We start from the raw sequence: 27,695 nt of genomic DNA, 5'->3' as shown, positions 1-27,695 counted from the left end.
AGTATAGTGATAACTGTTTTCATACAGCTATCTATCTATTAATCAATCAAACCATAAGAAAAAAAATCATATTTACTGTATCATATTTACAGATACTGAAGATGCCGCGTACCCTCTTGCCAGTACTTCGAAACAGATTGATGATCAGTCCTTTGAAGGAGTAGAATATTTAAATTTTGATGAATTATATTAATGTACAAAATTTATCTACAAAAAAAATAAAAATATGTGGTTTTCAAATCGCCTTGTTTTTTTCTACCCGACGGACCCAGAAAGAGGGTAATGTGTTTGAGCTGCATGTATGCTTGTTTGTTTGTATGTTTGATTCTATGTGCGCATCTGCAGTCTAAACACTTGACCGATTTTTATAAAATAACTAATTCCAAATACATTTAAGTAAAATTTGACCTAGGTAGGTCAATTAAAATACTAATGTATTTTTGTCTTAAATATTTTACACTATTGCTACAATGAAACAATTATAACGGTTTAAATCGCGGTATTTATTTTAGATTATATTATATAGATTTTTGGATTTTTATTCTATAGTATCAAGATCGCTTGCGTCGCAGTATCAGTGTTGCTATATGAGCGACGGTGGCGCCCTCATTTATTTTCATCTCTTTTGTGTCGCACTGTATCTAGGGGTGACAATTTAAGGGTTAATTATAGTGATAAATACTTGTGTCTCAAATCACAAATATTTAATTATTATCATTAAAATTAAAATTCAAAATTTATCGACCATGTTGTATCGATAAGTTTTATAATTATCGACGCGTTTTCGCACTATCGATACGTTTACGTTGACGTTGAATACAGACACGCTGTGCCGGTTGGAGTGGGGGGGTGTTAGGTTTTTTCGTTACGGAATTTATACATTCGGTCGCCGCGCTCAGTCTGAGATAAAAGCTATGCCCATGCTATGCCGCTATGCAATAGCTTTGTTAAAATTAAATATGGCAATAAACATCATGAAGTCGTATTGTAGTGAAGATGGCAACATTACATAATCTACATCGATCTATTTTGTCAACATGTCGGATAAGTTAGTGTTTTTGATAAAAATTAAATAATTTCATATTAATTAACTCAATTCAATAGTTCATAGTGTACATTTCGAATAAGCATAAAATTTAGTTGCATATGAATTAAAAACATTTGCCTAATCATAGTGTTGTTGTGAAAAAAACATACGTATAGTCAGGTCAATCTATCCATGTGTTTGAATCGGACTTTTTTTTGCAGCGAGGACTTATTAGGCGAAGATTTAGGAGATCACAGCCTCGCAGATTATAATTTGGGAAATGACGAAGAAGAACAGTTGTTAGCTGACGATTACGACGGTGCGAATTCACAAAACGTACCGTCGGCAAGGGGAACAGCTTACAGAGAACAAATTGATGTTGTACCGACCGATTATGCTGAACAAAATATTGAATATACCCAGGTAATGCTTAAAATTATCTAACCTTCGAGTTTTTATGGTTTTTAAGAAGTATTTTTTCGCGGGTTTCACAAAATTATTATAAGTTTGTAATCTTGTTAAGAGCTTTGGGTGGCTTCGATATATGTAATTGGAAAGTATGATAAACCAAAAGAGAATGTATGTATGAACCTTTCTAAATCATTACATGTCAGAATTTACAAAGAAATGTACGAAAATTATACAAAATAAGCAAAATATGCCTGCTTGGTATGAGATTTTGTGTTGCTACATAGAAATCTTATAGTTTAGTTTTGGATTCAACCATTTCCTCTGTGAAATGCGATTTGTTAGATAACCTTAAAAAATCTGAACATTATATCTTGATTAAATGATGTGTTTTATTTAATACAAAATATAGGTTAGTTTTCATAAATAATTGAAGACAAACATCTATACTATTATTATATTATAAAACTGAAGAGTTTGTTTGTTTGAACGCGCTAATCTCGAGAACTACTGGTTCGATTTGAAAAATTATTTTGGTGTTAGATAGCCCCTTCATCGAGGAAGGCTATAGGCTATATATCATCACGCTAAGACCAACAGGAGCAGAGCCACGCAGGTGAAACCGCGGAGCGCAGCTAGTATAAAATAACAGTGATTCACATCTCATCACACTAATATCTATAAATATTCAAACAAGAGTACATAATCTCTACAATTCTGACGACGCGGTTGGCGCAGTGGTAAAGTAACTGCCTACTGAGCCGACGGTCCCGGGTTTGATCCCCGATCAGGGCAAATATTTGTGTGATGAACTCAATTATTTGTTCTTGGGTCTGGGTGTTATTATCTATATAAGTATTTATTAATATTAAATACAATGAAACTTGGTTAAGTGGGACCTGGATAAGTGAGAAACCTCCATAACTGGAACTCATGCTGAGGTACCAACACTTTGGCACTGAATTACCTCTGTTAGTGGGACGAAAAAAACATAATAAACCTCTATATCTGGGATTTGTTCTTTCGATTTATCATCATAGTTACCTCTATAATTGAGACAGCGAGTAAATTTTATATGCATAAACCTCTGTAACTGAGATAACATTGTTTGTTTACTCATTTTTATTCTACCCTACCATATATTTTATTGAATGATAGCACCTGTATAACTGAAATAACCTGTATCCTCACCTCTTTAATGGAACCCTCTGTAAATGAGACAGATATTTATTTATACCTGTATAACTATCTGAGACACTGGGTAAGTGGAATACCTCTATAAGTGAAACGACATTGCAGGTCCCTTGATGTCTCACTTAACCAGGTTTCACTGTATTATATTTATCGTCGCCTAGTTCCCACAACACAAGCCTTAATTATTGAGCTTATTGTGGGACTAGGTCGTTTTGTGTAATAATGTCCTATAATATTTATTTATTTAAAAAAAAAATAGTACTAATCTCTACAATTTTCAGCCTGTACAATACGCGCCAGAAACGGAGTGTGTAGTGCCGAACATAGTAGTTGAAGTGCCGAACAAACGTCCAGAGCATTCTACCTATGCACCGTATGAACCTACATATGAGAGGGAACATGCTGTGCCTCCGCCTATTGTGAGTATAGCTTTAATTAAGTATAATTTTTATATAGTACTAGATTTCCGCCCGCAGCTTCGCCCGCGTTTTCAAAGGAAAACCCGCATAGTTTCCGTGGGATTTCCGGGATAAAACCTATCCTATGTGTTAATCCAAGTTACCCTCTATATGTATGCTAAATTTCATTGTAATCGGTTCAGTAGTTTTTACGTGAAAGAGTTACAAACATCCATACATCCATACTTACAAACTTTCGCCTTTATAATAGTATTAAGATCTTATGTGCAATATTAAAAATATATACTTTTGTTATAAATCTGAAGAGTTTGTTTTTCTCAGGAACTATGGGTTCAATATGAGAAATCCTTTTAGTGTTAGATAGCCCATTTATTGAGAAAGGCTATAATATATGCGAGGACAATTAATAGGAGCTGAGCATGCGGAAAAAACTACAAGGCACAGCTAGTAGCGTTAAAATGAAAAAGTTAAGAATGAAGAATAAATAGAAATTTATAATATGTTTATGGCTACAGTGTTTTTTGAAAAGTCATTTTTCTCGTTGAAATATGTGTACTTAAATAAATTAAATATCATAATTTTTGATGTTCTTTTTGAACGTGTTTGAATCTTTAATAAAACATACAACCTCTTGTATTAATTAAAGTTTAGATTTATTAGATTTATTTACATTAGAATCAATTAAAAGTATAAAAATGATTTTATCTTGCAGCCAGCAGCACCTATGGAGTCTCCACAAATTGTTCCATCAGAAATGGCTCCTCTAGCTGGTAAGTAAATTATAACTAAATTTATTAGCATCATTATTTATTCCCACCCAGGGCAAATATTTGTGTGATGAACATAATTGTGTGGTGTTAATTATCTATATAAGTATTTATTTAAAATTATATATGTATGTTTATCAGCCATCTGGTTTCCATAACACAAGCGAAAGCTTAGTATGGTATCAAATTGTGCCGTGTGTGAAATTAAATCAGCCAAAAACATTAAATTAGTTAGTTATGTAGTTGAAATTTTGCTGAATGTACTAACAGAAACTATAAAACATTATTTTCTGTAATCTGTATCTGAATAATTATATTTGTTGCTGATTATACATAGATACATATTTTGTAAAATTAAATTGTAATATGTACTGACAAAAGAGCAACTATGGAGTTTCTTGTCGGTTCCTCTCCATAGATACTGCTTTCCGAATCGGTGGTAAATGTTGAAAATATGTAATGACGATTCGAAAGTGATTCTAGAAGAAGTCTAATTGAATAAATAATTTGGAAAATCCAAAAGTGCACGCCTCATAATTTTTTTTTAATAAATATTTATTAATTATTATTTTTATTTATTTAATAACAATTAAACCACATCGAATCAGACCCTGAAAAATGAGAGGGTTCTATTCCTGAGCATACTCAAGCGTAAGAGAAAAAAAAAGACTCGATTAGTAAAGTATTTCGGTCGCTATCGTGTTAACAAGAAAAAGGATCCGCACATACAGACACACGGACGTCCAAGACAGAACTTTTTTAAACTGTTTTTTAATCCGTCAGTCCTCGGATCACAGACACAATAGAAAATCTATTGTGTCTCGGCCCGATCGGGCCGCTCGGTGGTCAATGGGTTAACTAGTTTAAATAACAAAAATGACATCAAAAATATCATGAACGTTAAAAATAGTGTTTTTTCTTAATATGTGTGTGTATGTATTATCTTACAAGTGCAATGTATGATACATAAAGACATTTTAAGTTTGAAAAATCAGATGTTTTGCGCGAAGTGACAGTAGTACCCACCTCAACGCTTCGCTTATGAGGCGTGCAATAAATGTTTGTGTATGTTGAAAATCTAATACATAATATAGTAATGTTTCACCGCAAGCATTCTATCAAAAATATTATCTACTTATCCATATTTCTATATAAAATTAACTTGGTAATTAATTGTTACGTTATTATCTTTTAGGAGATCTGAATAGGGAGAGATTCACATCAGAACGACCGGTGGGGTCACAACGGACCCCACAAATTAGGAACATACCGGATTCTCTTGGTAAGTGCTTTTTCTTTATTTTTCTATGTGGTATTGCTATGTATTAGTTGAGAAGTTGTAGGTTTGATCTGGCTTAAAATAATTTAGTTTTTGTTCTGCAAAATTTGTTAGTAGTTAAGTTTATAAAACTGTAAATTTGAAGTTGATTTAAAACAAAATATTTCTAAATAAATTGTAAGTAAATGGATTAGGTGAGGTAGCATAATAAATCAATATTATAATAAAGATGTTGTCAAATGTTATTCTTTACATTCCAATAATATATCTATGAGCCAAAAAAGTAATCAAAGGAAAACCCGCATAGTTCCCGTTCCCGTGGGATTTCCGGGATAAAACCTATCCTATGTGTTAATCCAAGTTCACTGCAAATTATTTATTGAATTCGATTTTATAATAATTTAATAATTCTTCGTTGCAATTGCTATGGGCGGCGGTGAACACCTTATATCAAGTGTACCGCCCGCTCCTTTGCCGGTTGTAGTAATAAAAAAAAAAAAAAAAGTTACCCTCTATATGTGTGCTAAAATTCATTGTAATCGGTACAGTAGTATTTGTGTGAAAGAGTAACAAACATCCATACATACAAACTTTCGCCTTTATAATAGTACTAGATTTCCGCCCGCGGCTTCGCCCACGTTTTCAAAGGAAAACCCGCATAGTTCCCGTTCCCGTGGGATTTCCGGGATAAAACCTATCCTATGTGTTAATCCAAGTTACCCTCTATATGTGTGCTAAATTTCATTGTAATCGGTTCAGTAGTTTTTACGTGAAAGAGTAACAAACATCCATACATCCATTGTACGGTTTACGTATTACATCGAATGTGGACTGTATATGATGTTTTTCAAACGATCTATTAGGTAGATTTTTTATAAGATTAGTCATAATGAATGTATCGACGTTGAAGATAAAATTGTTATATATAGATTGGCAATTAATATTGAGTTTTCCACGACAGTTGTTTTCTTGGCCCCCTACACCAAGGACGATCCCTTTGCTTTGTTGACGTTTTAAGCCCAGTTGCTGTGCTGCTCGTTCGGTTATGATGCTAATTTGAGACCCTTGGTCGATCAGTGCTCGCATTATGTGCTGTTTGCCATCTTCAGCTGTTACCTTTACCAATGCGGTGGCTAAAAGTACTTCAGAGTCATCTTGCTGAGACATATTCGATTGATTTTTGGGGCTGTAATAGACCTGTCTTTGGGTGTTGCTACTCATCAATTTTTTATTTCTAAAATTTTCGCTAGCTTGCTGCTTAAAACATTCGTGTAATAACGTGTGATGTGCGCCAGCACACACATGACACCGTTTATTCGAAGTACATTGACTTCCATTGTGATCAAAAATGCAATTAATGCAAAACCGTAGTTGCTTAACCGTTTGTAGTTTATTCATAAATGATAATTTAATAAATTGTGGACAATTAGTGAGCGCGTGTTCGAAATTGCATAAGGGGCATTTTTTCGCTGAGGTGTGCATTGACGTCAGTGACCTCTTTACTTGATTATTAATATTAATTCTATTTGAATTAATATGTATGGGTTGTCTGTTCGTTGCTAATAATTGGTTTGATGTTCTATGATATCTTTGTTCTGCTGCTGAATTTTGGTTTCTTCGTGATGATTCAAGCGATGTAAATTTGTTTTCAAGAAAATCCAAAAATTCTTGTAGTATAGGGAGCTCTCGAGTGTTTTTTAATGATTCTACGTATTCAGAATAAGTTTCGCTGTCTAATTTTTGCGATAATAAATGTACCAATAGCGGATCCCAAGTAGTTATATCTACGCCTAGGTTTTTTATAGCGTGCAAGCTTTCTAATGTGACGTCATGTAATTTTTTGATTGCTAGATATGATTGCTGCTGTATATTAGGTAAATTGAGAAATATGTTAACGTGCGATGTAAAAATTAGCTTTTTGTTATTAAATCGATGATTAAGGATGTTCCAACAAACTAAATAATTATCGGAGCTGATAGGCAAATGCTGTATAAGGCGCTCGGCTTCCCCGCTTACTTTAGCTTTTAAAAATTGCATTTTTTGCGCGTTCGATATTGATGTATTTTTATGTATAGTTTCATTAAAAAGGTCTTTGAATGATACCCACTGATGATAATTGCCAGAAAATGTCGGTATATCCATCTGCGGAGTTGATTTATCTCTATGACTTGTTGCACACATTTTCGAATTTATAGCTCTCTTTGTATTAATATATATTTTTTCATGCTTAGTAAAATTAATTTCGTACGCTTCATCTTCATCTCCAAGTTCACCAACTATCTCCCAATGTATATTTTCCACCGCTGTCCATCGATTGTGGAGAATACGAAGGGAGTCTTCATATTCCCACTTCTCCTCCAAATTATTCACATCAATATTGCTTACTGCTCTGATAAATGCTTTAAAATTGACTTCCTGCTTTCGAGATAAATCGTCTAATTTGCTGTTGGTCCCCCGTGATTGAAATGTTGTAGACCTAGGCGTCGTTTGAGATTCTAAACCGGATCCTCCCGCTTTCGGCTCTAGATGGGCTTGCTTTTGTAATAAAAAATTATCATATGCTTCACTGATCGCTTCCTTTGTTCGAATATAAATGTCGTGAATGTTAATAAATTCTTCCCGCATAAAATATTGATGCTGTGTCGATTCATATTTTAAAAGCTTTTCATGATTTTTCTGGCATTCATCCCATAAAGATTCTAATATATCTAAACGCTGTCTGCAATATTCGATACTCTTACGCTCTGCACTATCTTTTTTAAAATTCGCTAATAACTTCTTTATTTTCTCTTTGATCTCTAGTTGGACCGTATATAAAGCTTCCATTGTAATATAAAATAATCAAACGGTAGAAATAAAAAATAAAATGGAAAATTCTTACTTGGCTGTCTCGGATACGGTCGACGTGGCTACGTCCCCGGATACCTTAGGTTGCTTGCTGTTGCTGGCTGACGTGGCGGTTGACGCGTGGCGGCACGTGCTGCTGACGTAGGCGGCTGGCTTACGTCTTGCTGGTTGCTGGTTGCTGATTCCTTGTTGCTAATTTCTGATGGCTATTTGCTGCTTGCTGATTGCTAGATGCTAATTTTTGGTCACTGATCGTCTGTTGCTAATTGATAGTTGCTGATTGCTAGATGCTGACTGCTGAATGCTTAATGCTCGATGCCAATTGCTGGTCGCTTAATGCTGATTTCTAGATGCTGATTGCTGGATGCTAGATGCCTGATGCTAAATGCTAGTTGCTGGTCGCTTATTGTTGATTGCTAGACGCTAGATGCTGGATGCTAAATGCTAGTTGCTGGTTGCTAGATGCTAGTTGCTAGATGCTGGATGCTAGATGCTAATTGCTGGTTGCTAGATGCTAGTTGCTAGATGCTGGATGCTAGATGCTAATTGCTGGTTGCTAGATGCTAGTTGCTAGATGCTGGTTGCTGGTTGCTAGATGCTAGTTGCTAGATGCCTTTTGCAGTTCACGGATTGCTGATTGCTACTTGCAATATGCTGGTCGCTGATAGATAATTTCTGGTTGCTACTTGCTATATGCTGGTCGCTGATAGATAATTGCTGATTCTGCTAATTCTGCTGTTCTGTTAATTTCTATTCCGCTCGAATGCTGCTGCTAGATATTCTGGTAGAGGGTTTTGCTGCTGGCTGGCTGTACTTTGCTCGGGGCGATGCGCGTGGCGACACGTGGAGCTGACGCAAGCTCTTTTATGGCTTGAAAATGCTGGATTTTGTATCTCGTTAAAATGCTAATTTTGGCTGCTGTTGAATGATATGCTGCTTGCTTGTAGTTATAAGATAATACGCTGAATAAATATCACGGGGGAAGAAGGGACACGTGGATTTCCGGTTCCACGTCACACTTTACACTCGCGACGCGGCACACTTTTTTACGGTAATCCGGCTCGAAAATGTACGGTTTACGTATTACATCGAATGTGGACTGTATTTAGGTCGCGTTATAAGCTGCTAATAATGCTATGATATTATGGGACAACTGGGAACACTTTAATTATCGCTAATAATTATATATAATTCACGCGGATTCGAGCGGATAGATTAGCACTCGGGCGCTGCTATGGAAGAACTGCGCTTTCCGGCCGGCTCGGCCGTCGCACGATAATAATGCTGAGGCAGCTTGACCTCATTTACGTTATTGCTCAATAATTGTCATTAATGTAATGTAACTATGGATAATAAGTAATTTAAAATAAAATGTTTGTTCGCTGCTCGAACATCCATACTTCCATACATCCATACATCCTTACAAACTTTCGCCTTTATAATAGTATTAAGATTAGGATAGGATTATATTTATCGTCGCCTAGTACCTACAAGTCCCACAACACAAGCCTTAATTGAGCTTACTGTGGGACTAGGTCGATTTGTGTAATAATGTCCTATAATATTTATTTATTTATAATTTCCAGATAAAGTATACGTGCCTCGTGCTCGGGGTCGCGGTGCGTGGCGTCCGCACAGACACGCGCATCCATATAGACGGAATAATATGCAGTTTCGGGTGAGGATGTGTTTGTTATTTCAATTTAATTGAACAAAATGTATATATTTACTAAAAAAATTAATAATTGGTCGGCTATAAAGAAATACCGGTATGAATATTGCTCATGTACGAGCAATTATGGATTAGGGAACTTTTATTTATGCATTTAAAAATATATTTTTTGACGTGACAACGTCTTATAATTCGATAAAGGCGGCTGCTCGCACAAAAAAACATGACTCATGCGGCGTTACCTCGCTCTGAGGCGTTCCATGTAAGGCTTGAAGTGCGAGCGAGAGCGCGGAACAAGCGACAAAGAAGCACAATCGGACGTTGTCACGTTCAACTATCGTCAGTAAACCGACTTTACAGACAACCAATTTTTTATTTTAATAAAATAAAAATTTTGTGTGGGAAATATCTTTTGCATTATTGTAAATTAGCTGTGTTAATCATTATAATTAGGTGTTATTTGACATCTGCAATTTAAATTTTTATTTATGCATTTAAAAAGCACTCATTTATATTTGATTATTTTTAAAGATTACATAGACACATAAAAATTCATTTTAAGGAAATTGAATAAGTGTAATGGCCGGTATCCCAACTTCTTTTTAGTTTATATTTTGTCAGTTGAAATGATTAATAACTTACGACGATCTTAAAAAGATCTACTAATAATTTTGATGCTATTGCTAACTATATCAACACTTTAATTAATATATTCACGCAAGTTGAGAAACCATCTCTTTATATCATATGACACAAAAAACGCATAATATTAACATAATTTCTATCATTTTCAGGCGAACTTCGCCCCCCGCCCGTCTTTCCCCCCTCCCCGTCACAGTCCGCCCCAAATGCGTCCCGATATACCGGAAATACGTCACGAACCACCACAAGATAGACAAATACAACCGGAAATACGGCCTGAGTTCCAAAATTTCCAAAGATTCTACCGTCCTAATGAAGAAACATTCCCAAACCAAAACTTCGAAAGGCCAATGTTCCCGGTATATAGACCGTTTGTGCCCCGGGAAATTGTGCCCAATTTGCCCCAAGTTATAAGGCAGCCGTTACCAGTGTTGCCAGGTAAAAACGTGGAGCAAGAAGTTAGAATGTTGCCAGTTTTGCCCCCGAATTTGCCCCCGTTGACGGGGAAGAAAGTGCTCATCAATCCACACTTTAAGGGCAACTTTCAGCCGCCGGTTGAGGGTGAGTTCTTTTTTTTGTATTTATTATAGGAATACAAGATTTTTGTTATTGTCAAAATTTAATAAGAAAAAAAGAGCGTGCCGAGCACACGTGTCAGAAGTGAAACTTCTTTGGCAAGATTGAAACATACAAAAATCGTCGCCTTACTCAATGACGTGACGGTATTGCCAAGATGCAACATTGAAATTTTACTCTCAACGCGTCTAAAGAAGTTTCACTTCAAAAGATTTTGGTAATTGTCAAAAATTTGTAAAAATTGTACTTAAAAATTGGTAATTTCTTGTACTATTTAGTTTTTATACTAGTTAATGAATATAATAAATTAACTTATAATTAACTGGCAACACTAATATAATATGAATATGTATAGGGTTGCCAGCTTACATACCGACGCGCATACAAAAGACACCGCCCCTAAGCCCCACGCTCGAGCAAAAATTCGGTAATTTTAATGTATTGCACGATTAGAAATGATTAACTCCCGAAAATCGAGATAATACAAAAAAATTGTTTATATAAATAAAGAAATTATTGTAATCATAATGCTTTGAAAGAAAGAGATGACAATATTTGCTTTAAAAAGCAATATACTTCTCATTAAAAATAAAAGAAATTCAATTACATACTTTGTACATTTCACTTATATAAAATACATAATGGTTAGGGAGCCAGGTGCAAATTTGGTTAACTATTTCCTCTCAAGAGATAATTCGTCAGACGCATGAGAGTATAGTATTATAAAGCCTCGTGAACGTCAGCTGGCGCTCGGTTGGGGGGGTGAGCGGTTGTAGCCTCCCACGCACATAGGAAAAAAAATACATTCATTCATTCATTTCCTCTCAGCTAAAAATTTGTCAAATTGTAGCTAACCCAATATCTCAACGAAAAAAAATAGTCAGCTGGTTACAACATGGTGTATTATACGTCAGCTGGTGTCTCGAACATGAAAGTTAAATTTAAAGAAAAATTTATTTTCCGTTATTTCCTCTCAAACAAAAATTTACCCGATGATAGCTTATATGTAACTGTGGATAAATATATATGTCAGCTGGCTGTATCTTGGTGGAAAAACCGTCAGCTGATACGGGAGGCTACAACCGCTCTTCCCCCCAACCGAGCTCCAGCTGACGTTCACGAGGCTTCATAATACTATACTTTGATGCATTTTACTAATTACCGCTTGAGAAGAACTTGGTCATAAAATCTGCTGCTGGCTCCCGGACCATAATAATAATATTAAAAGTATGGCAAATTTCCATTTTAATCTAAAAAACTTAAAACACTCATATTAAATAAAATATTGCCTTATTTGTGGAGTTAATTATTTATATCTAGATATCGCTTAGCACTAGAATGTTTGTGATGCACTTTTGTATGGTTTTGTAGCTTTTTTGCTTAGTGCTTTTATTTCTAAGTGATGTTACGAATACGAATAATACATAAGTAAAACATATATTAATTATTAGTCCATGGTAAAACATCACGTTTCGTTGTTTTTTTTTACACTTTTCCACTTGAAATAAAAAATAAATAAATAATAGTTGAAAAAATAAGAATAACGCGCGAAACATGCGATCGACAGAACTTTTAAGAAAAAATAATTGTATGTTTTGGGCTTGCTTTATTTGTAAAACAAAATACGTATGTATATTTAAATAATTATCTTTCCTCCCGCGACTTTGCCTACTAAATTATATACGAAGACCTTCGAGAATCACTCTATCTATTAAAAAGCGCATCAACATCCGTTGCGTAGTTTTAAAGATTTAAACATACAAACGGCGGAAATTGACATAGTTTTGTACCATATAGTGATAAAATATGGAAGACTATGTTTTATATACATTTTAGAAGTTCGTTTATTTAGAAAATACGTATATAAACTAGTATTCGTCACATTACTATATGTTAGTTTTTTATTCTTAAATATGAACAATAATTAGAATGTTTGCTGTATATTTTATATTGAGTGTTTGTTATTTTTGAATCCTGTGTTTTAATGCTTTATATTTATATATATACACGGTGCCCATTATATTTATATTATATCATTAACAAGCTGAGTGCTTAATTCATTTCAGCCACAGAATAACATCTGTAAAAAATTGTTTATAAAAAAAAATAATAAAATGCAAACAATAATTGTGAAAACATTAATGTTACTATTATTAAAGTTTAACAATATTATAAGATGCACAACCCACGCTTGGCCAACAATTATTATACCCTCATGTTATTGTTCTAATAATTATGATATATTTTTTTTATTATAATAAAACATTGAGATAATATTATTACGTATGGAGGAGACACCACGAACAAAATCTGTGCGACATTTTTTTGCTCTAACTAAGTTTTAAAAATTATTATCTAGTTAGGTACTTACCGATGAAAAGTTAGTTAGTAGTTGTATTATTTGTGCAATATCGTAACACTCACGAAGGCATATTTGATGCGTTTCACTTTAAAACAAGTAAAAAATGAGCGTGCAGTTAAGCCATATGACTTATGGTGAGCGGAACATATGTGATGTAGGCGGTGTCGTCTCCATATGTATATCTCAATGTAATAAAACTATATTATATTAAACAGGACCAATAAAAGATATAGACGACGCAGCAGAAAGATTCATAGCGGAACAAAGGAGCGCTCTTGCTAGAGCCGCTAGTAGGAATTTGAGGAGATCACCGCAGAGGTATGTGTTTTATTTATATTTTGTTATTAATATTGTAAAGTTTAATGTTTTTTTTTTGGATTTAGGATTTATTATTATAATATATTATGATGTTACATATGTATTTTGTAAAATTAAATTGTAAAACTGACATGATTTAAAAGAGCAACTATGGAGTTTCTTGCCGGTTCTTCTCCGTAGATACTGCTTTCCGAATCGGTTTTAAATATTGAAAATATGTAATGACGTTTCAAAAGTGCTTCTATAAGAAGTTTAATTGAATAAATAAATGTTTGAGTTTGAGTTTGAACTGAAAAAAAAAATATTTTAAAAATTATCTGAAATTGCATATTGCGGTATACGCACTCAAAAAGCGGGTTAAAAAAGTAAAGTATATTAAAACAAGAATTAAGTTTTGCAGTTTGCTCTATTATTATACTATACTCACTTTTAAATAATGGGTATAAATTTAAAGTTATTTTATCCTGTCTGGGCGTACCAAATACATTCAATATATTATTCTAAATGAAATCTTCAATATCTAATGTTCTCTTCTAAATCTTCTTATCTCTTTTCAGATACATAGAGAACACAACAATAGAGATAGAGAATGAGTTGGCTCGTTCAAGACGCAATGATGACGAATTATTGCGAAAACAAGAGGAATTTATACACGCTAATCGCGCAGGATTAAGACGAAGGTGAGATTTTTTGGTTTGATACTTCAGTAGCTCTACCATGAGAGATGCACACGATACTCGCTAGCGATTGTAGTAAGCGGTTTGTATGGAATTTCGTACAGCGCCCCTAGTGTAGCGGAACTAAAAAGCCTACCATGAGGTGCAATAGTATACTACAGTAGATAACGTATAGTAAACTAGCTTTCCACCCGCGGCATCGCCCGCGCAATCAAAGAAAAACTCGCATAGTTCCCGAGGGATTTCCGGGATAAAACCTATCCTATGTCCTTTCTCGGGTATCAATATATCTCCATACCAAATTTCATGCAAATTGGTTCAGTAGTTTAGGCGTGATTGAGTAAAAGATAGACAGACAGAGTTACTTTCGCATTTAAATAATATTAGTATGGATTTTGTACACTTATCAAAGAATCGGTGACAATACACTAATTTTAACTCTATTAATTATATAATATATCCCCCCACAGAATGCGGTCCCCCTCCCCCCCTCCCCGCCGCTCCCCCTCACCCATGAGGGAACATCGCCGGGAGGAACGACGTGCCAGACCGCATGATGATGAGGTTAGTGGTGATGGTGATGTGATTGTGATGTGATAGTGATGATATAGGGATATAGGCATGGTGCTGATATACTGAAATGCAATACGGGCAGACTGAAAATCAGCGCTGTTCAGGTGTTAAAGCCCGACAGCATGGCTGAGTCTGACCCGATTGCCATGTAATTCTCTATTAAATTCTAATTAAGTTCTCTATTTTGACGTGACAACGTCTTATAATTCGATAAAGCCGGCTGCACGCACAAAAAAACATGACTCATGCGGCGTTACCTCGCTCTGAGGCGTTCCATGTAAGGCTTGAAGTGCGAGCGAGAGCGCGGAACGAGCGACAAAGAAGCACAATCGGACGTTGTCACGTTCAACTATTGTCAGTAAACCGACTTTACAGACAAACAATTTTTTTTCATTTAGTGTCACTTAGTGAGATATTAGCGACACTTCTGATATTTAGACACTTAAGCCCACTTGTGTCAAAACTTTGAGTTAAATAAGTAAACCGAGGCTTACTAACTGTGTTAACGATTTTAAATTTTAATTTTTTTGAATTAATATGACGTTTATCGTATCATAATGAGCCAACAATTCAACGTAAAATAAAATCTTACATAATATAATTTAATTTAATTTATTGCATTTATTTAACAGGACAGCGAATACAGAAGGAAAGTTCGCGAACAAGAGTCGCTAAGAGAGAGAGTTTTGCGCGCGAAAGAAGTTAGAAGGAGAAAGAATGCGGTCGCACTGCAGAAACAGTTGCAAGACAGGTATAATAATATAATCATGGACGTATAAAAAAAGACGGACGGTATATCGCCTAAACATTGAGTGAAGCCTAGTAATGGCGGCGACACATCCATGTGTGTGTGCCATGTTGCCATGGCAACAGCTGTCCTGATGACAATGGCGGCTCTATTTTTTTCTATAAATTTTGCCGTAATAATTTTGTCATTAAAACATAAAAGAAATAACTTGCTTCCCTGTGGAATGTAATCCCTTGTGTTTTGTTATTTAAAATTGTACTGTTGCGACACCATTTAACCACGCAAGACGGCATTTTAAATATTTTTTGTGAAACAGTGACGCAGTTAATCAGTCGGTAAAGTCCGGTCGCGGAGCAGGAAGAATTTCGTACATTAACCTGTTATTACCTGTCACTGTCACTCCCGCGTAAAAATAATGTGTCTTGCTCGCTCAGGTGCAATGACCGCCGTTCTTAGGGAATGTAAACCTTTAACCTGAGAGCGTAAGGTTTGTGTTTGCTTGATTGGTGTCAGGTGTTCAATTATGATTTTGTGAATTCAAAAGTTATAAGAATAAACCTAAAACTCTTTATGTCCAATCAAAATCCGCCTAAGTCGAAATCGCGTGTTAGACTAACGTATTTCTGTAATTTTGTATACCTATAGTAAATTATTTTTTGAAAAATAAGGTCATAAAGAAGTTTCACTTCATATGTGTGTACACGCACACTTTTTTATATAATATATCGTGGTTATTCAAAAAGTTAAAATGTAACTACCTGTCTAACTAATGTCCTTTATTCATTTACAATACTTTTTGTATTGTAAATGAATAAAGGACATTTATTTATTAAGTTAGTAAAAAACATTTTCTCTTCCAAATATTTCATGTAAACTGCACTTCATTCAAAAATGTTTGTGACCACTGTCAGTAGGTAAAGAGGTCATTGTACGAAATTCTTTCTGCTCCGCGACCGGACTTTAGTTCACGACGTAATGGCTAGCTTACAATGGGGAGAGTGTGTGCGTTTTTATTGTCTTTACACGATCGCTAGCTTACTATGGTGGCTTCGCGTTGTTTGTTCGTAATACGGCGTCCGTCTTTTTTTATACGTCCATGAATATAATATATTATATACATATATAAATCTCGTGTCACAATGTTTGTCCTCAATGGACTCCTAAACCACTTAACCGATTATAATAAAATTCGCACACCATGTGCAGTTCGATCCAACTTGAGAGATAGGATAGTTTAAACATGTGGATACCACGGGCGAAGCCGGGGCGGACCGCTAGTAGTTACATATATCTGCTTTAAAAAACATAAAAAATAGCGTGTGTGCCGAGCACACGTGTCAGAAGTGAAACTTTAAGATTCAAAGATACCAAAATCGTCGCCTTAAATATTCCAAATAATTTGCATTTCAAATATTTTTATCTAACCAAATGGCAAATTTTGTAAAAATTGTTGAGATATCTGTCCCAGAAATTAAATAAATGATTTAAAAATTTATTTTCATAATTAAAAAACAAATTTCTTACAGCTAATTTTAATCTGAGATAATAATTGAGAGTTAATATATTAAATATGTTACAGGGAGCGTGAAATCAAAGACAAAGATAAGCCAAAAGACGAACCGAAAGCAGACATAAAAGATAGAGACACAAAAGATACAAAAGATTCAAAAGAAAAAGATATAAAAGAAAAACCTTCAAGTACAAAGGAAGAAGACACGAAACCGGACACGACGGAGAAATCTCCGGAGATAGAAAGAGTTAGAGTGAGAGTGGAAGAGAAACAGAAAGAGAGAGATAGATCTCCGTTGAGAGATGAAGTTGAAGTTAACTCTACTTGCGGTGAGTTTTTATGTCTTATTCTATTATTACATTATTGAAGTGAAACTTCTTTATCGGGGTTGGACAAAAATTTAGTGTAATATTTTTGCGTTACGCCGTACGCGTTACATTTTTGCGTTACGTCATACTCGTGACATTTTTAAGGTCATAAAGAAGTTTCACTTCTTACGTGTGTACTCTAGTACACGCATACATTTTTTTTGTTATAATGAATAAAGCAGTTTTAATATGACAATATTCGTAAAAAAAATGTGTGCGTGTACTAGTGTACACACGTAAGAAGTGAAACTTCTTTATGACCTTATCTTATATACAGGGTGTCCCACTTTCGGTATACTAAGCGCAAAGGGACTTGTAGTTTTGCATACGCTGAGTACGTAAAAAATAATTATAAAATTCCAGACGCATTTTTTTTTTAAATAGAGGAATTCTTAAAATTCCATGTGTACACCCCCAACAAGCAAACCGCCCAACTTTGCCACCCGCATGTGAGCTATCGTTTAAGATTATGTTTTCATAGACAAAATACTCTCATTAGCGAAGCGGTATATGCCGGCTGCGCGAAGCTAGAGACGAATACATGGATTTTAAGGAAAAATTTAGCAAAAAATTTTTCGCGTAATTTTGTTATTTAAGTATTTTTTATGTGATCAGTGTATGCAAAACTACAAGTCCCTTCGCGCTTAGTATACCGAAAGCGGGACACCCTGTATAAAAATGAATCGCAAAATGTGTTGGTAAGCGCATAACTCGAGAACGGCTGAACCGATTTCGATAATTCTTTTTTATTATATTCCTTGAAGTACGAGGATGGTTCTTATGTAGAGAAAACGTAAACATGTACCACGGGCGAAGCCGGGGCGGACCGCTAGTTTTTCAAAAAAATAATTTACTATATGCAACTTTACAGAAATACGTCCAATCAAAGATGGCGCGTAACGGAAAAATGTCACGCGTAACGAAAAAGTGTTACACTAAATTTTTTTCCAACCCCGATAAAGAAGTTTCACTTCAATAAATATATTTAGTTTCTGTTTCATTCAGTTAATTCAATTAGGTGACAAGTTTTAAACTGGTTTTCGTAGCGTTTCACGTTTTATTTCATTATTTAAATGATTTAATATTATCTTGCAAATTCAGAAATTCAGAATATTTTTTTTACATTTGCAAATTTGGAATAAATCTGGAATCGTGAAATGAAACAAGTAAATATGGATTTTTTTATATCATTTTTTAAATCGGTCATCAAAACGAGATGGAGCACTAAAAACAGGCGTTTTGTATAAATTTTCACATATAAATTTATAAAGGATAGAAAAAATTCGATCACTCAGCGGGACTCAAACCCGCATTCTTTCTTCTTCTTGACCAACTCGGCCACTCGTGATCCGCCAGAGCGATCGAATTTTTTCTATTCTTTATAAATTTATATATTTATAAAGCATTTTTGAATGCCATAAAACTAAAAATATCAAATTAAAATGTTGCTCTTTACAGAAGCTCTAACCCCCCCACGGCCAGTGAACAGTACAACCCCCCCCTTACCGCGAACAACACATGATAGTGATGATGATTTAGATCTAATACTGGGTGATATAGACGGGATATTGTCTGATGATGAAGATACCGGACGGTTTAAGGATGACAAGTGAGTAAAATTTGTTTTTATTCAAAAAAAGTTTCATCGAAATCGGTCCAGCCGTTTAGTAAGTACAGTAGAAAAACGCGCGAGAGTTTAATTCGCCAATAATTTCATCAAAATCGGTTCAGCCGTTTTGTAAGTACAGGAGAAAAGCGCATTAGTTTAACTTGTAAAAAAATTCATTTAAATCGGTCCATGTATAACATCGTCTGCTCTAAAAGGGAATTATTTTTACCTGATTTACTGCTCTGCTGATGTTATTATAATATTATTATTATGTAAGAAATTACACGCGAGGCCGGGTTAAATATTAGTTTGAATGTAATAAGAATGTACTGCAATTCTACACAGCTACCTAATGATGTAGGTAGTTGATAACAAATCGCAGCAAGTCAACGAATATTAAAAAAGTGAGGGTAATTTAGGAGGTTTTTATAAATTTAAATTTATAAGTGAGGGTAGTTGGGTCGAACGTCGTATAAACAACGTCCGAGCCCCTAGGCACGATTCGTACGAATGCGCCACGATTCAAAGGAAAGCCGCAATTTATAGTATTCGACAGCTTAGCATGTTTTGACAGCAAATACTGAAAACTATTCATCCACAAAATTATTAAATCTAAAGTCTAACAATTATATTAACACTAACTGTCCCGGTGAACGTTGTTCTGTCTTACTCTTACTACTTAGGGGTATGAAATATAGATGTTAGCCGATTCTGAAATCTACCGAATAGGCATACAAAATTTTACGAGAATCGGTCCAGCCGTTTCAGAGGAGTATGGTAACTAAAAATGTATATCGAGAAGAGTCGCAAAGTGACATCTGACGGGCGTAAAGTGGCATCTGACACTCGTAAAGTGTCATCTGACACTCGTAAAGTGTCATCTGACACACGTAAAGTGTCATCTGACAGTCGTAAAGTGTCATCTGACAGTCGTAAAGTGTCATCTGACGGGCGTAAAGTGTCATCTGACGGGCGTAAAGTGTCATCTGACGGGCGTAAGATGTCTGACGAGCCAGAATATATTTATAATGTTTTAATTTCAGAACGGATTCCGGTAAATCCCAAACGGATCTTCGTTCGAAGTTGCCGCCGAAAAATGGCGACAAAAAAACGGGCAGACAAAAGATTACGTTCACTGCTAATGAGGAGAAAAAGAAAGGTAAGAAAAAAGGTAAAAGAAACCAATATTTTCATTGTATATTTTTGTTCTTGAATTATAATTTAGAAATGACATTTAAATTATTTTACACCATCCTAGCTTCATCGCACCATTTAATAATTAAAAGAAATCGTTCATTTGTGGATTTTTATCCATTCTTTAAACATTTAAAATACTTATACTATAAAAATTAAAAACTAACTAATTAATGAAATCATCTAATTACAGAGAAATCACCAATACGCAGGACTATAGTGACAAGTTCTACGAAGATTGTTGAAACCGAAAAGAAAACTGAAAAGGTGAGCTAAATAATATTAAATTACTATCAGTTCAGTGGTTAATGTCTCTATTGAGTGAGGAGTGTCCGTTCGATGCTATATATTCGAGAAAATTATTGTGAAAAGATATTTTTGAAGTGAAACGTCTTTAGGCGCGTCGAGGGTAAAATTTCGCGTCATGGCAATACCGTCATGTCATGTAGTAAGGCGACGATTTTGGTATCTTTGAATTTAGCCAAAGAAGTTTCACTTCTGACACGTGTGCTCGGCACACACGATCTTTTTTTTAACTTCTACCCGCTTCAAAACAGCAATACGAAAGTCAGGTAATTGCCTGAGAGGTAAATACGAAAAAAGAGTATAACATTATTGTGTACACATTTGCAGGTAAAACCGCAGGCCGCAACAAATACGCCTGCAAAATCTAGACAGCGGATAGTTTTCGATGCTAAAAAGGTATTGTTTTGTATTGTGAATTAGTGTAATGTTTTAAATTCGACTATTTGAAAATATGTAGATTTCAATATTTATTTAAAAACATAGATAGATAATGCATTTATATTTGTATTTCCTCATAATTATATATTTCTTTGTCCCTTTGCATGTTTATTTATCATCAATAAAAGTTTTATCATTCTTATATATCTTTACCATCGTATACACAGGCACAAACAGACAAAAATGAAGACGAGAACGCGCAGAAATTCACCAACCGCCGCGTAATACTACAGCGTAAGGGTGACAAAGAGAAATCTGTCTTTTCGCGAATCGACCAGAACGACCCCACGAAACCGAACCCGGGAATATTCAGTAGAGCGTTCAAATCCATAGGCACTGAACGTATAGTCCGAAACGATACTATACAAGTCGTTGACAGGAAGGAATTGTCATCTGACGGCCGTAAAGTGGCATCTGAAAGCCGAAAAGTGGCATCTGACGGGCGTAAAGTGTCATCTGACTTGCGTAAAGTGTCATCTGACGGGCGCAAGATGTCTGACGAGCCACAAGTGGAATATGAGAGCGGTTCTGATGATGAAGGGGTAACGAAGCCAAGGGAAGTGGGTTTGAGTGCCGCGGTGAGCAATTTGCCTCACGGCATGACGGATACGAGATTGCGCACTTTGGCCGGCGATTTTGTACAGGTAATACGCGTTTTGGTTGGCTGTGTCTAGATTGTGGTTACATGACTGTATGTTAGTAGATATTTTTTAACCGACTTCAAAAATAGGATGAGGTTATCAATTCGGTCGGTATGTTTTTTTTTTAATATGATAGGTATGGGATTGAGTTGTTAATTTGGGAAGAATACGTACGTTTGAGATAGAAATTTCGTGATAGTGTAGTTTTTAGGTTTTTTAAGCTTTCCGAATAGGTGGTAAGTGTAAAAAATATGTAATGATGATTTAAAAGCGCTTCTAGAAGAAGTCTAATTGTTTGTTCGAGTTTTAGTTCATGTTCGTTTTGGAAATTATAAATGTTAAACGCAGATGAAAATCTTCAAAATAGTAGTTTAATCTGCACATAGAGCCTATTCGCATATAAATCAATTTGATTAAAATCGGTCCAATAGGCTATTTGACAGTATAAAAAATTAATTACTTTTTTGTGTAATCCATATATGTATATATAAGGTTTTTGAAGCGATTCAAATTAATAAATGATATAAATAATAACTTATTTATTTATAAATCGTCGAGAAAAAACATCATATTTTTTAAAATTACCACGTGACCGAAAACATCCATGATTGGCTGCATCTGCCATGACGTCACAGCTGCGTAAATAACAAGTGATCCCAACGTTTACTCACGTCGTTGCTGAATTTCGCTTTTGGTTTTGCTTCTAGTATAACTTATTTCTTGTGATTCAAGGTGTCTGTAATCAGTTTTGTTCTTTATGTGTTATTTTTGTTTGTAATTTCGAAAAAGCAGACAGTAGAAATCTACCTAAAGTGAACGCTATAATGGTTGGCATGTTCTTTAAAAACAACCCAGATTTTTACGCTCCTGAATTGAGAAATGTGAAAACAGCTACGTAAGTTAATATTTCAATCGTCATTCATTACCTTTTTAGTTAAATGTACAAACATGAATCACAATAGCACAATAATTATAAAGTATACATTTTTTAGGTTATGCCCTTTGTTTTTCATCAAATAAGCGAGTCATTAACATTAGGTACCGGATGATCAGGCTTAAATTGTGTCTAGTAAAACATACAGACAACACAGAATTGAAGGGTGCGATTATGAGTTTGAATCTTTCTGTACATCATCAATTTATATATATCATTATCTAACCTCAAGCAGGTAAGTAATGAGACGATTTATACTATGTATTGCAAATAAAATAAACTGCCTACTAGGTATTCAACACCATACTTACATCGAAGTGGTCATCACAAAAAAATATAACTGTTTTAATTGATAATATATCACTTGGATTTCTGCGAGCTAACTGCAACCACTTTCTACGCATTTTTATATCTTTTGGAGCGCATATAAATAGTTTGTCAGGGGTTTTAATAGTTGTATTTCTGCATCCAGGAACTACACACCACCTATACGAACTCATTTTCTGGTTTTTAAACAGATTAACTTAATTATACTATAATTAAAACAAAAACGAACAATAAGTACTAGGAGCAAGTTGATGTTTACGCGGCTGTGACGTCACCATGGTCGCGAGACGCCATATTCTTCAAAATTGTGTTTTGGCGGCATATTTGAATATCATGTTTTTATTTTCCATTTTCTCAATGAATAACTACAAAAAATTAAGAAACATGTGTTTTGTGTGCTCTATAAACGTATCTTAATAATTTGAGACAGTTTTCAAAACCTTGTCAAATAGCCTATTATTTATATAAGTAGATGCAAAAGGCATAACGATATAATTATCCAAACATAGCATATCTTTTCTAGTCTGGTATAGTCTTGTTATAATAATAATAAAAAAAATGTTGACTATTAAAAATGTGAAATTTCATACTTGACGTAATTAGAAATATCATTTGGTTTAAATTGCTATTTATCAGTATTTTCGATAGGTTCGACTCCTATAATAATCTTGTTGCTAAAATCAAGAAATAACATTTATTATGGAATCTATTTACTTGCAATGCATGCATTTAAACAAAATAACTTAAGTCATATGCTTTGTTTAAAACTTAACAAATTATATACTTATAAAAACTTTCCTCGATGACCATTCTCTGTTGAAAAACGTTGCATAGTTTGAAAAATCTAAGCATACATAGGGACAAACAGACACTTTGTTTTATACCATGCAGTGAAAAAATATAATTTTTTGACAATTTTTTTTATATTAATTACACCTAAATCTATTTATGTCGCTTTAAAAACTACATTTAATTACAATCTAGACACATTTAAAATTAGCATAATGAATATAATATGTTATATTATCTATATATGTATGTATTTCGCACATAAGTTATGTAATAAATCAATGTTTGTATTTTATAATAACCATATAAATTAATTTTCAATACAGGAATTAAGCGCACTTTATAACAGAATTAAGGCACTTTAAAAAATAATTGTTTTTTTAAGCGTCCCCTATAATATACATCGTTGTTGAAGTAAAAGTGACCAAAGATTAAGGAATTGTAAAATGTATCGTATTGTATCGTAATGTGTTAGTGGTTTCTACCTAATTTATGCTTTCTCTGAGAGGCAGTAATGTTACATTTTAGGAATAGTAAGTATTGTGTACTATGTATGTCGTAAATGTAATGTAGGAAGACTCATCATTCGACATTAACCTAATATTAAGCAGGGTATCTAATTTTTACATTTTTTACTCCAAATGTAATACTTTCACCCCTTTAAAAGTATTACACCTATATCAAGTCACCTTGCAACACTTACAATATTTTTACACTAATTTTATTGTTATTCAATACATATACTATGAAATGTTATATCGAAACTTTGAAATTTGATAAATTTCTTAGACGCAGCTGCAGGTTCGAATCCTGCCTTGTGATCGATTTTTTTTATTCTTTATAAATTTATATTATAAAATGCAAACATTGAAACATATTCTATACATATATTATTATAAAATAGTTGTTCTTATTATAAGATTTTTTTTATAAATACAATCACAGCAAAAATGTCCTATGTAAAAAATATAAAATTCGTCTGTATATAGTTTATTTAGAAAATTTTGTCACTTTTAAATAATTATCATTTCGAGATCTAAAAATATCCAAAAGTATGTGTGCGTCCACACTGAATGCGCGGTGGCGGCGGCCTAGGCGGGCGCGACGAGCGGGCGCTCGCGGTGGCCACACCGACGCGCGAGCTCAAGTAACGGTTCGACGTTTTTCGGGTCTTGCAAACTTTGGACGATTTGCTATTTTTACTGGACAGTCCGATTTTGAGATGAGATCATTATAGAAGTTGTACACGAAATAAATAAAACAGAGGAATAACGGGTGAATCTTATATGAAGAATTGAGATTATACCCTAAAAAATTACTGTGGTGTATATAAGTGTTTTAGATTGAATCGCACTTATAAATAAAGAAGTTTCACTTCAACAATTAAGTATTTACCGCTATTTTACGAAAAATAATAAAGGATATAATATAAGAAGTCGAGCGACAAGACCGAACTGGTTTGATACCCCCGCCGTCCGCGCATTGGGTCGCTAGCTGACTAGGCCCGTAGTGTGGCCAGAACGCGCGGATAGGAGAGTTTGAAAACTACGCGCGCTGGCTCGCTCATTACCGTCGCACTAGGCTTCCGCCATAGTCATTTCAATGTGGACGCAAAGGCGCGTTTCATACGTTTGATATTTCGCGCCCGCCGTCGCAACCGCGCTAGGCTCGCAGTGTGGACCTGCACTATGTTTTTGTAGATGTTATAGAAATTGTTTGTTTTTAAACTTAAAAAATACATTAAGTAATTCTTTTGATGTATAACGTAATATACAAGATGATTTTTTGTTTACATTTTGATAAATAAAAATGGAAAATAGTAAATACATAATAATGTATAATTTACAAGAATTTTATTGTAATGTTTTACTGTTTTTTTTATGACATGCATTTATTTTAATTGTTTATATCAATGACACATGTACACATAAAAATCTAGTCAATTGCACGCCTCATAAGCGAAGCGTTGAGGTGGGTACTACTGTCACTTCGCGCAAAACATCTGATTTTTCAAACTTAAAATGTCTTTATGTATCATACATTGCACTTGTAAGATAATACATACACACACATATTAAGAAAAAACACTATTTTTAACGTTCATGATATTTTTGATGTCATTTTTGTTATTTAAACTAGTTAAAAAACAGTTTAAAAAAGTTCTGTCTTGGACGTCCGTGTGTCTGTATGTGCGGATCCTTTTTCTTGTTAACACGATAGCGACCGAAATACTTTACTAATCGAGTCTTTTTTTTTCTCTTACGCTTGAGTATGCTCAGGAATAGAACCCTTTCATTTTTCAGGGTCTGATTCGATGTGGTTTAATTGTTATTAAATAAACAAAAATAATAATTAATAAATATTTATTAAAAAAAAATTATGAGGCGTGCACTTTTGGATTTTCCAAATTATTTTTATTTTTTAGTCTGTGATACAAATCCTGTGATATTTTATAAAAATACATTTTTGTATTAAAAATTATATTTTTTGTATTTATGTAAACGTGTACGTATGCTATTTCTATCATCTGTATTGTGTTTATTATTGTTCAATATACAAATGTTAATTTTAACATCTTTGTATAGGCTAAGAGACTGATATAGTCCGAGAGACTGCTATATTTTTAAGTTTCTACTTGTAAGTGTTGTATAGTCTAAGAGCTAACATATTATAAGAGTATTATAGTATAAGAGCCTATATAGTCTGAGAGCTGGTGGAGAAAATACATCGGATTACTGTTTGCAGAGTTTAATATTGGATAAAGAGGAACGTACAGCAAAAATAACGTTCAAGACGACAAGTGCAGCCGAGAATTTTAAGAAGAAATTCAATAACAAGATGGTCGCCGCCAGCAGGCTTACTGTTGTATTGCAATAAATGATGTTATTGTATGGGGTAAAATTATTTGGTTGTGATCTATTATTGTGTTGGATTTTTTTTACTAGCCAAAATGTAAATTTAAAGATAATACAATTTTATTTGTTTTTCTGATATCGGAGCTATAATGCAGTACATACTGTTCATTTAGACAAGACCTATTTATGGAGTGATCGAAAAACTATATCAAAATTGATAAAAATACAGTAAAAATAGCGGTTCATGGCCTGTACCCTCATTAGAGGCTCGTGTCCCAGCAGTGGGAACGTATATGGGCTTATGATGATTCGTATAATAATAATAAATTTAATATACTAAAACCAATAAATACAGTTTTTTGACGGAATAGTGCTATCTCTCTCGTTCATAAAGCCATTTATATGTTTTGTCTCTCATAAAATTATCGTCCTGAAATCTGAATATAGGAATACTAAAATATCTTTACAAAATTGCCTCGAATTATTGAGTGTGAATCTTTTGACAATAAAATATAAGAATGTTCTTTATTTAAGTACCAAAGGCAGTAAATATTTGAGATATTTGATTCATTTAAGATATTTTTTTTTTAACTTGATGACTTTTCATAACTTTTGTTTAGATATTATTTCTAGCGTTTCCCTAATAATAATAGATCAGAACTAAATAAATACTGAAGATTAGAATTAAAAAGTTTGTTCTAGTAATTTAGCTTTGTTTTTAAGTTCTAATAATAAATAAATATTGTCGCCTTGTTATTCGGCATTTTTACATTGAATGTATTACAATATTGTAGGTAGTAAATATTTTATTAAAAAAAAAACTTTTTTTTAACTAAATAAAATGGAAATTCATACTGTTAAATAGCATGTCGTCTTTAGAGGTAAATTTTTTGCTTATAAAACGTTTAAAAATAAGGTTCATATAGAAATTAACACGAAAATTGATTGCTAGTAGTTTTAATTTAGTCTGTATATGCTGTTTTTTATATTGGCTAAAATAACTACCGAATTTAAAATTGAAATAATTATTAGATACTAAGCAGTGTGTATTGTAAAGATTTTGATTTTCAAAGGTGCTTGTTAAAATTCAGGAAAAAAACTTTTAATTACATTGTATGTCAAATACGTACATTTTTTTTAGTATTTAGTTTAGGAGATTATTATAATTTTGTATTGTAACAGATTGGTCACAATTTTAACTAAGTATATAAAAAT

The 27,695-nt window shown here is 33.9% G+C and overlaps 1 protein-coding gene across 2 annotated transcripts; it reads left to right on the top strand.

Moving 5' to 3' along the window:
- The first annotated feature begins 991 nt into the window (after nt 1-991).
- LOC149478539 (uncharacterized) lies at nt 992-26,601 on the top strand. 2 transcript variants are annotated; one of them, XM_089709289.1, is made up of 19 exons: nt 992-1,048; nt 1,249-1,450; nt 2,911-3,048; nt 3,761-3,818; nt 5,011-5,097; nt 9,528-9,619; nt 10,408-10,816; nt 11,187-11,258; nt 13,409-13,511; nt 14,069-14,191; nt 14,659-14,752; nt 15,394-15,512; nt 17,089-17,348; nt 18,846-18,996; nt 20,040-20,155; nt 20,384-20,457; nt 20,824-20,892; nt 21,102-21,578; nt 26,371-26,601. In XM_089709289.1, the coding sequence occupies exons 1-19, from the start codon at nt 1,038-1,040 to the stop codon at nt 26,500-26,502; spliced, it is 2,787 nt and encodes a 928-aa protein (XP_089565415.1). In that variant the 5' UTR covers nt 992-1,037; the 3' UTR covers nt 26,503-26,601. The 2 variants fall into 2 exon arrangements, with proteins under 2 accessions (XP_089565415.1, XP_089565417.1); XM_089709291.1 differs by lacking the exon at nt 11,187-11,258.
- The last annotated feature ends 1,094 nt before the right edge of the window (nt 26,602-27,695 follow it).

The sequence above is a fragment of the Colias philodice genome, chromosome 22 (assembly GCF_061535455.1).
Source record: "Colias philodice isolate Cphi_HAF_F1 chromosome 22, ilColPhil1 Martin Lab GWU primary, whole genome shotgun sequence".
In the NCBI taxonomy this organism is placed as follows: domain Eukaryota; kingdom Metazoa; phylum Arthropoda; class Insecta; order Lepidoptera; family Pieridae; genus Colias; species Colias philodice.
Note: the sequence above shows the minus strand (reverse complement) of the source record. Positions and strands in the feature narration are given on the sequence as shown.

Bases quoted from the DNA above. Each gene is read 5' to 3' on its own strand.
- LOC149478539 (XM_089709289.1), top strand. The intron at 1,451-2,910 runs GTAATGCTTAAA...TACAATTTTCAG, and splicing joins AAAATATTGAATATACCCAG to CCTGTACAATACGCGCCAGA. The intron at 20,893-21,101 runs GTATTGTTTTGT...TCGTATACACAG, and splicing joins TAGTTTTCGATGCTAAAAAG to GCACAAACAGACAAAAATGA.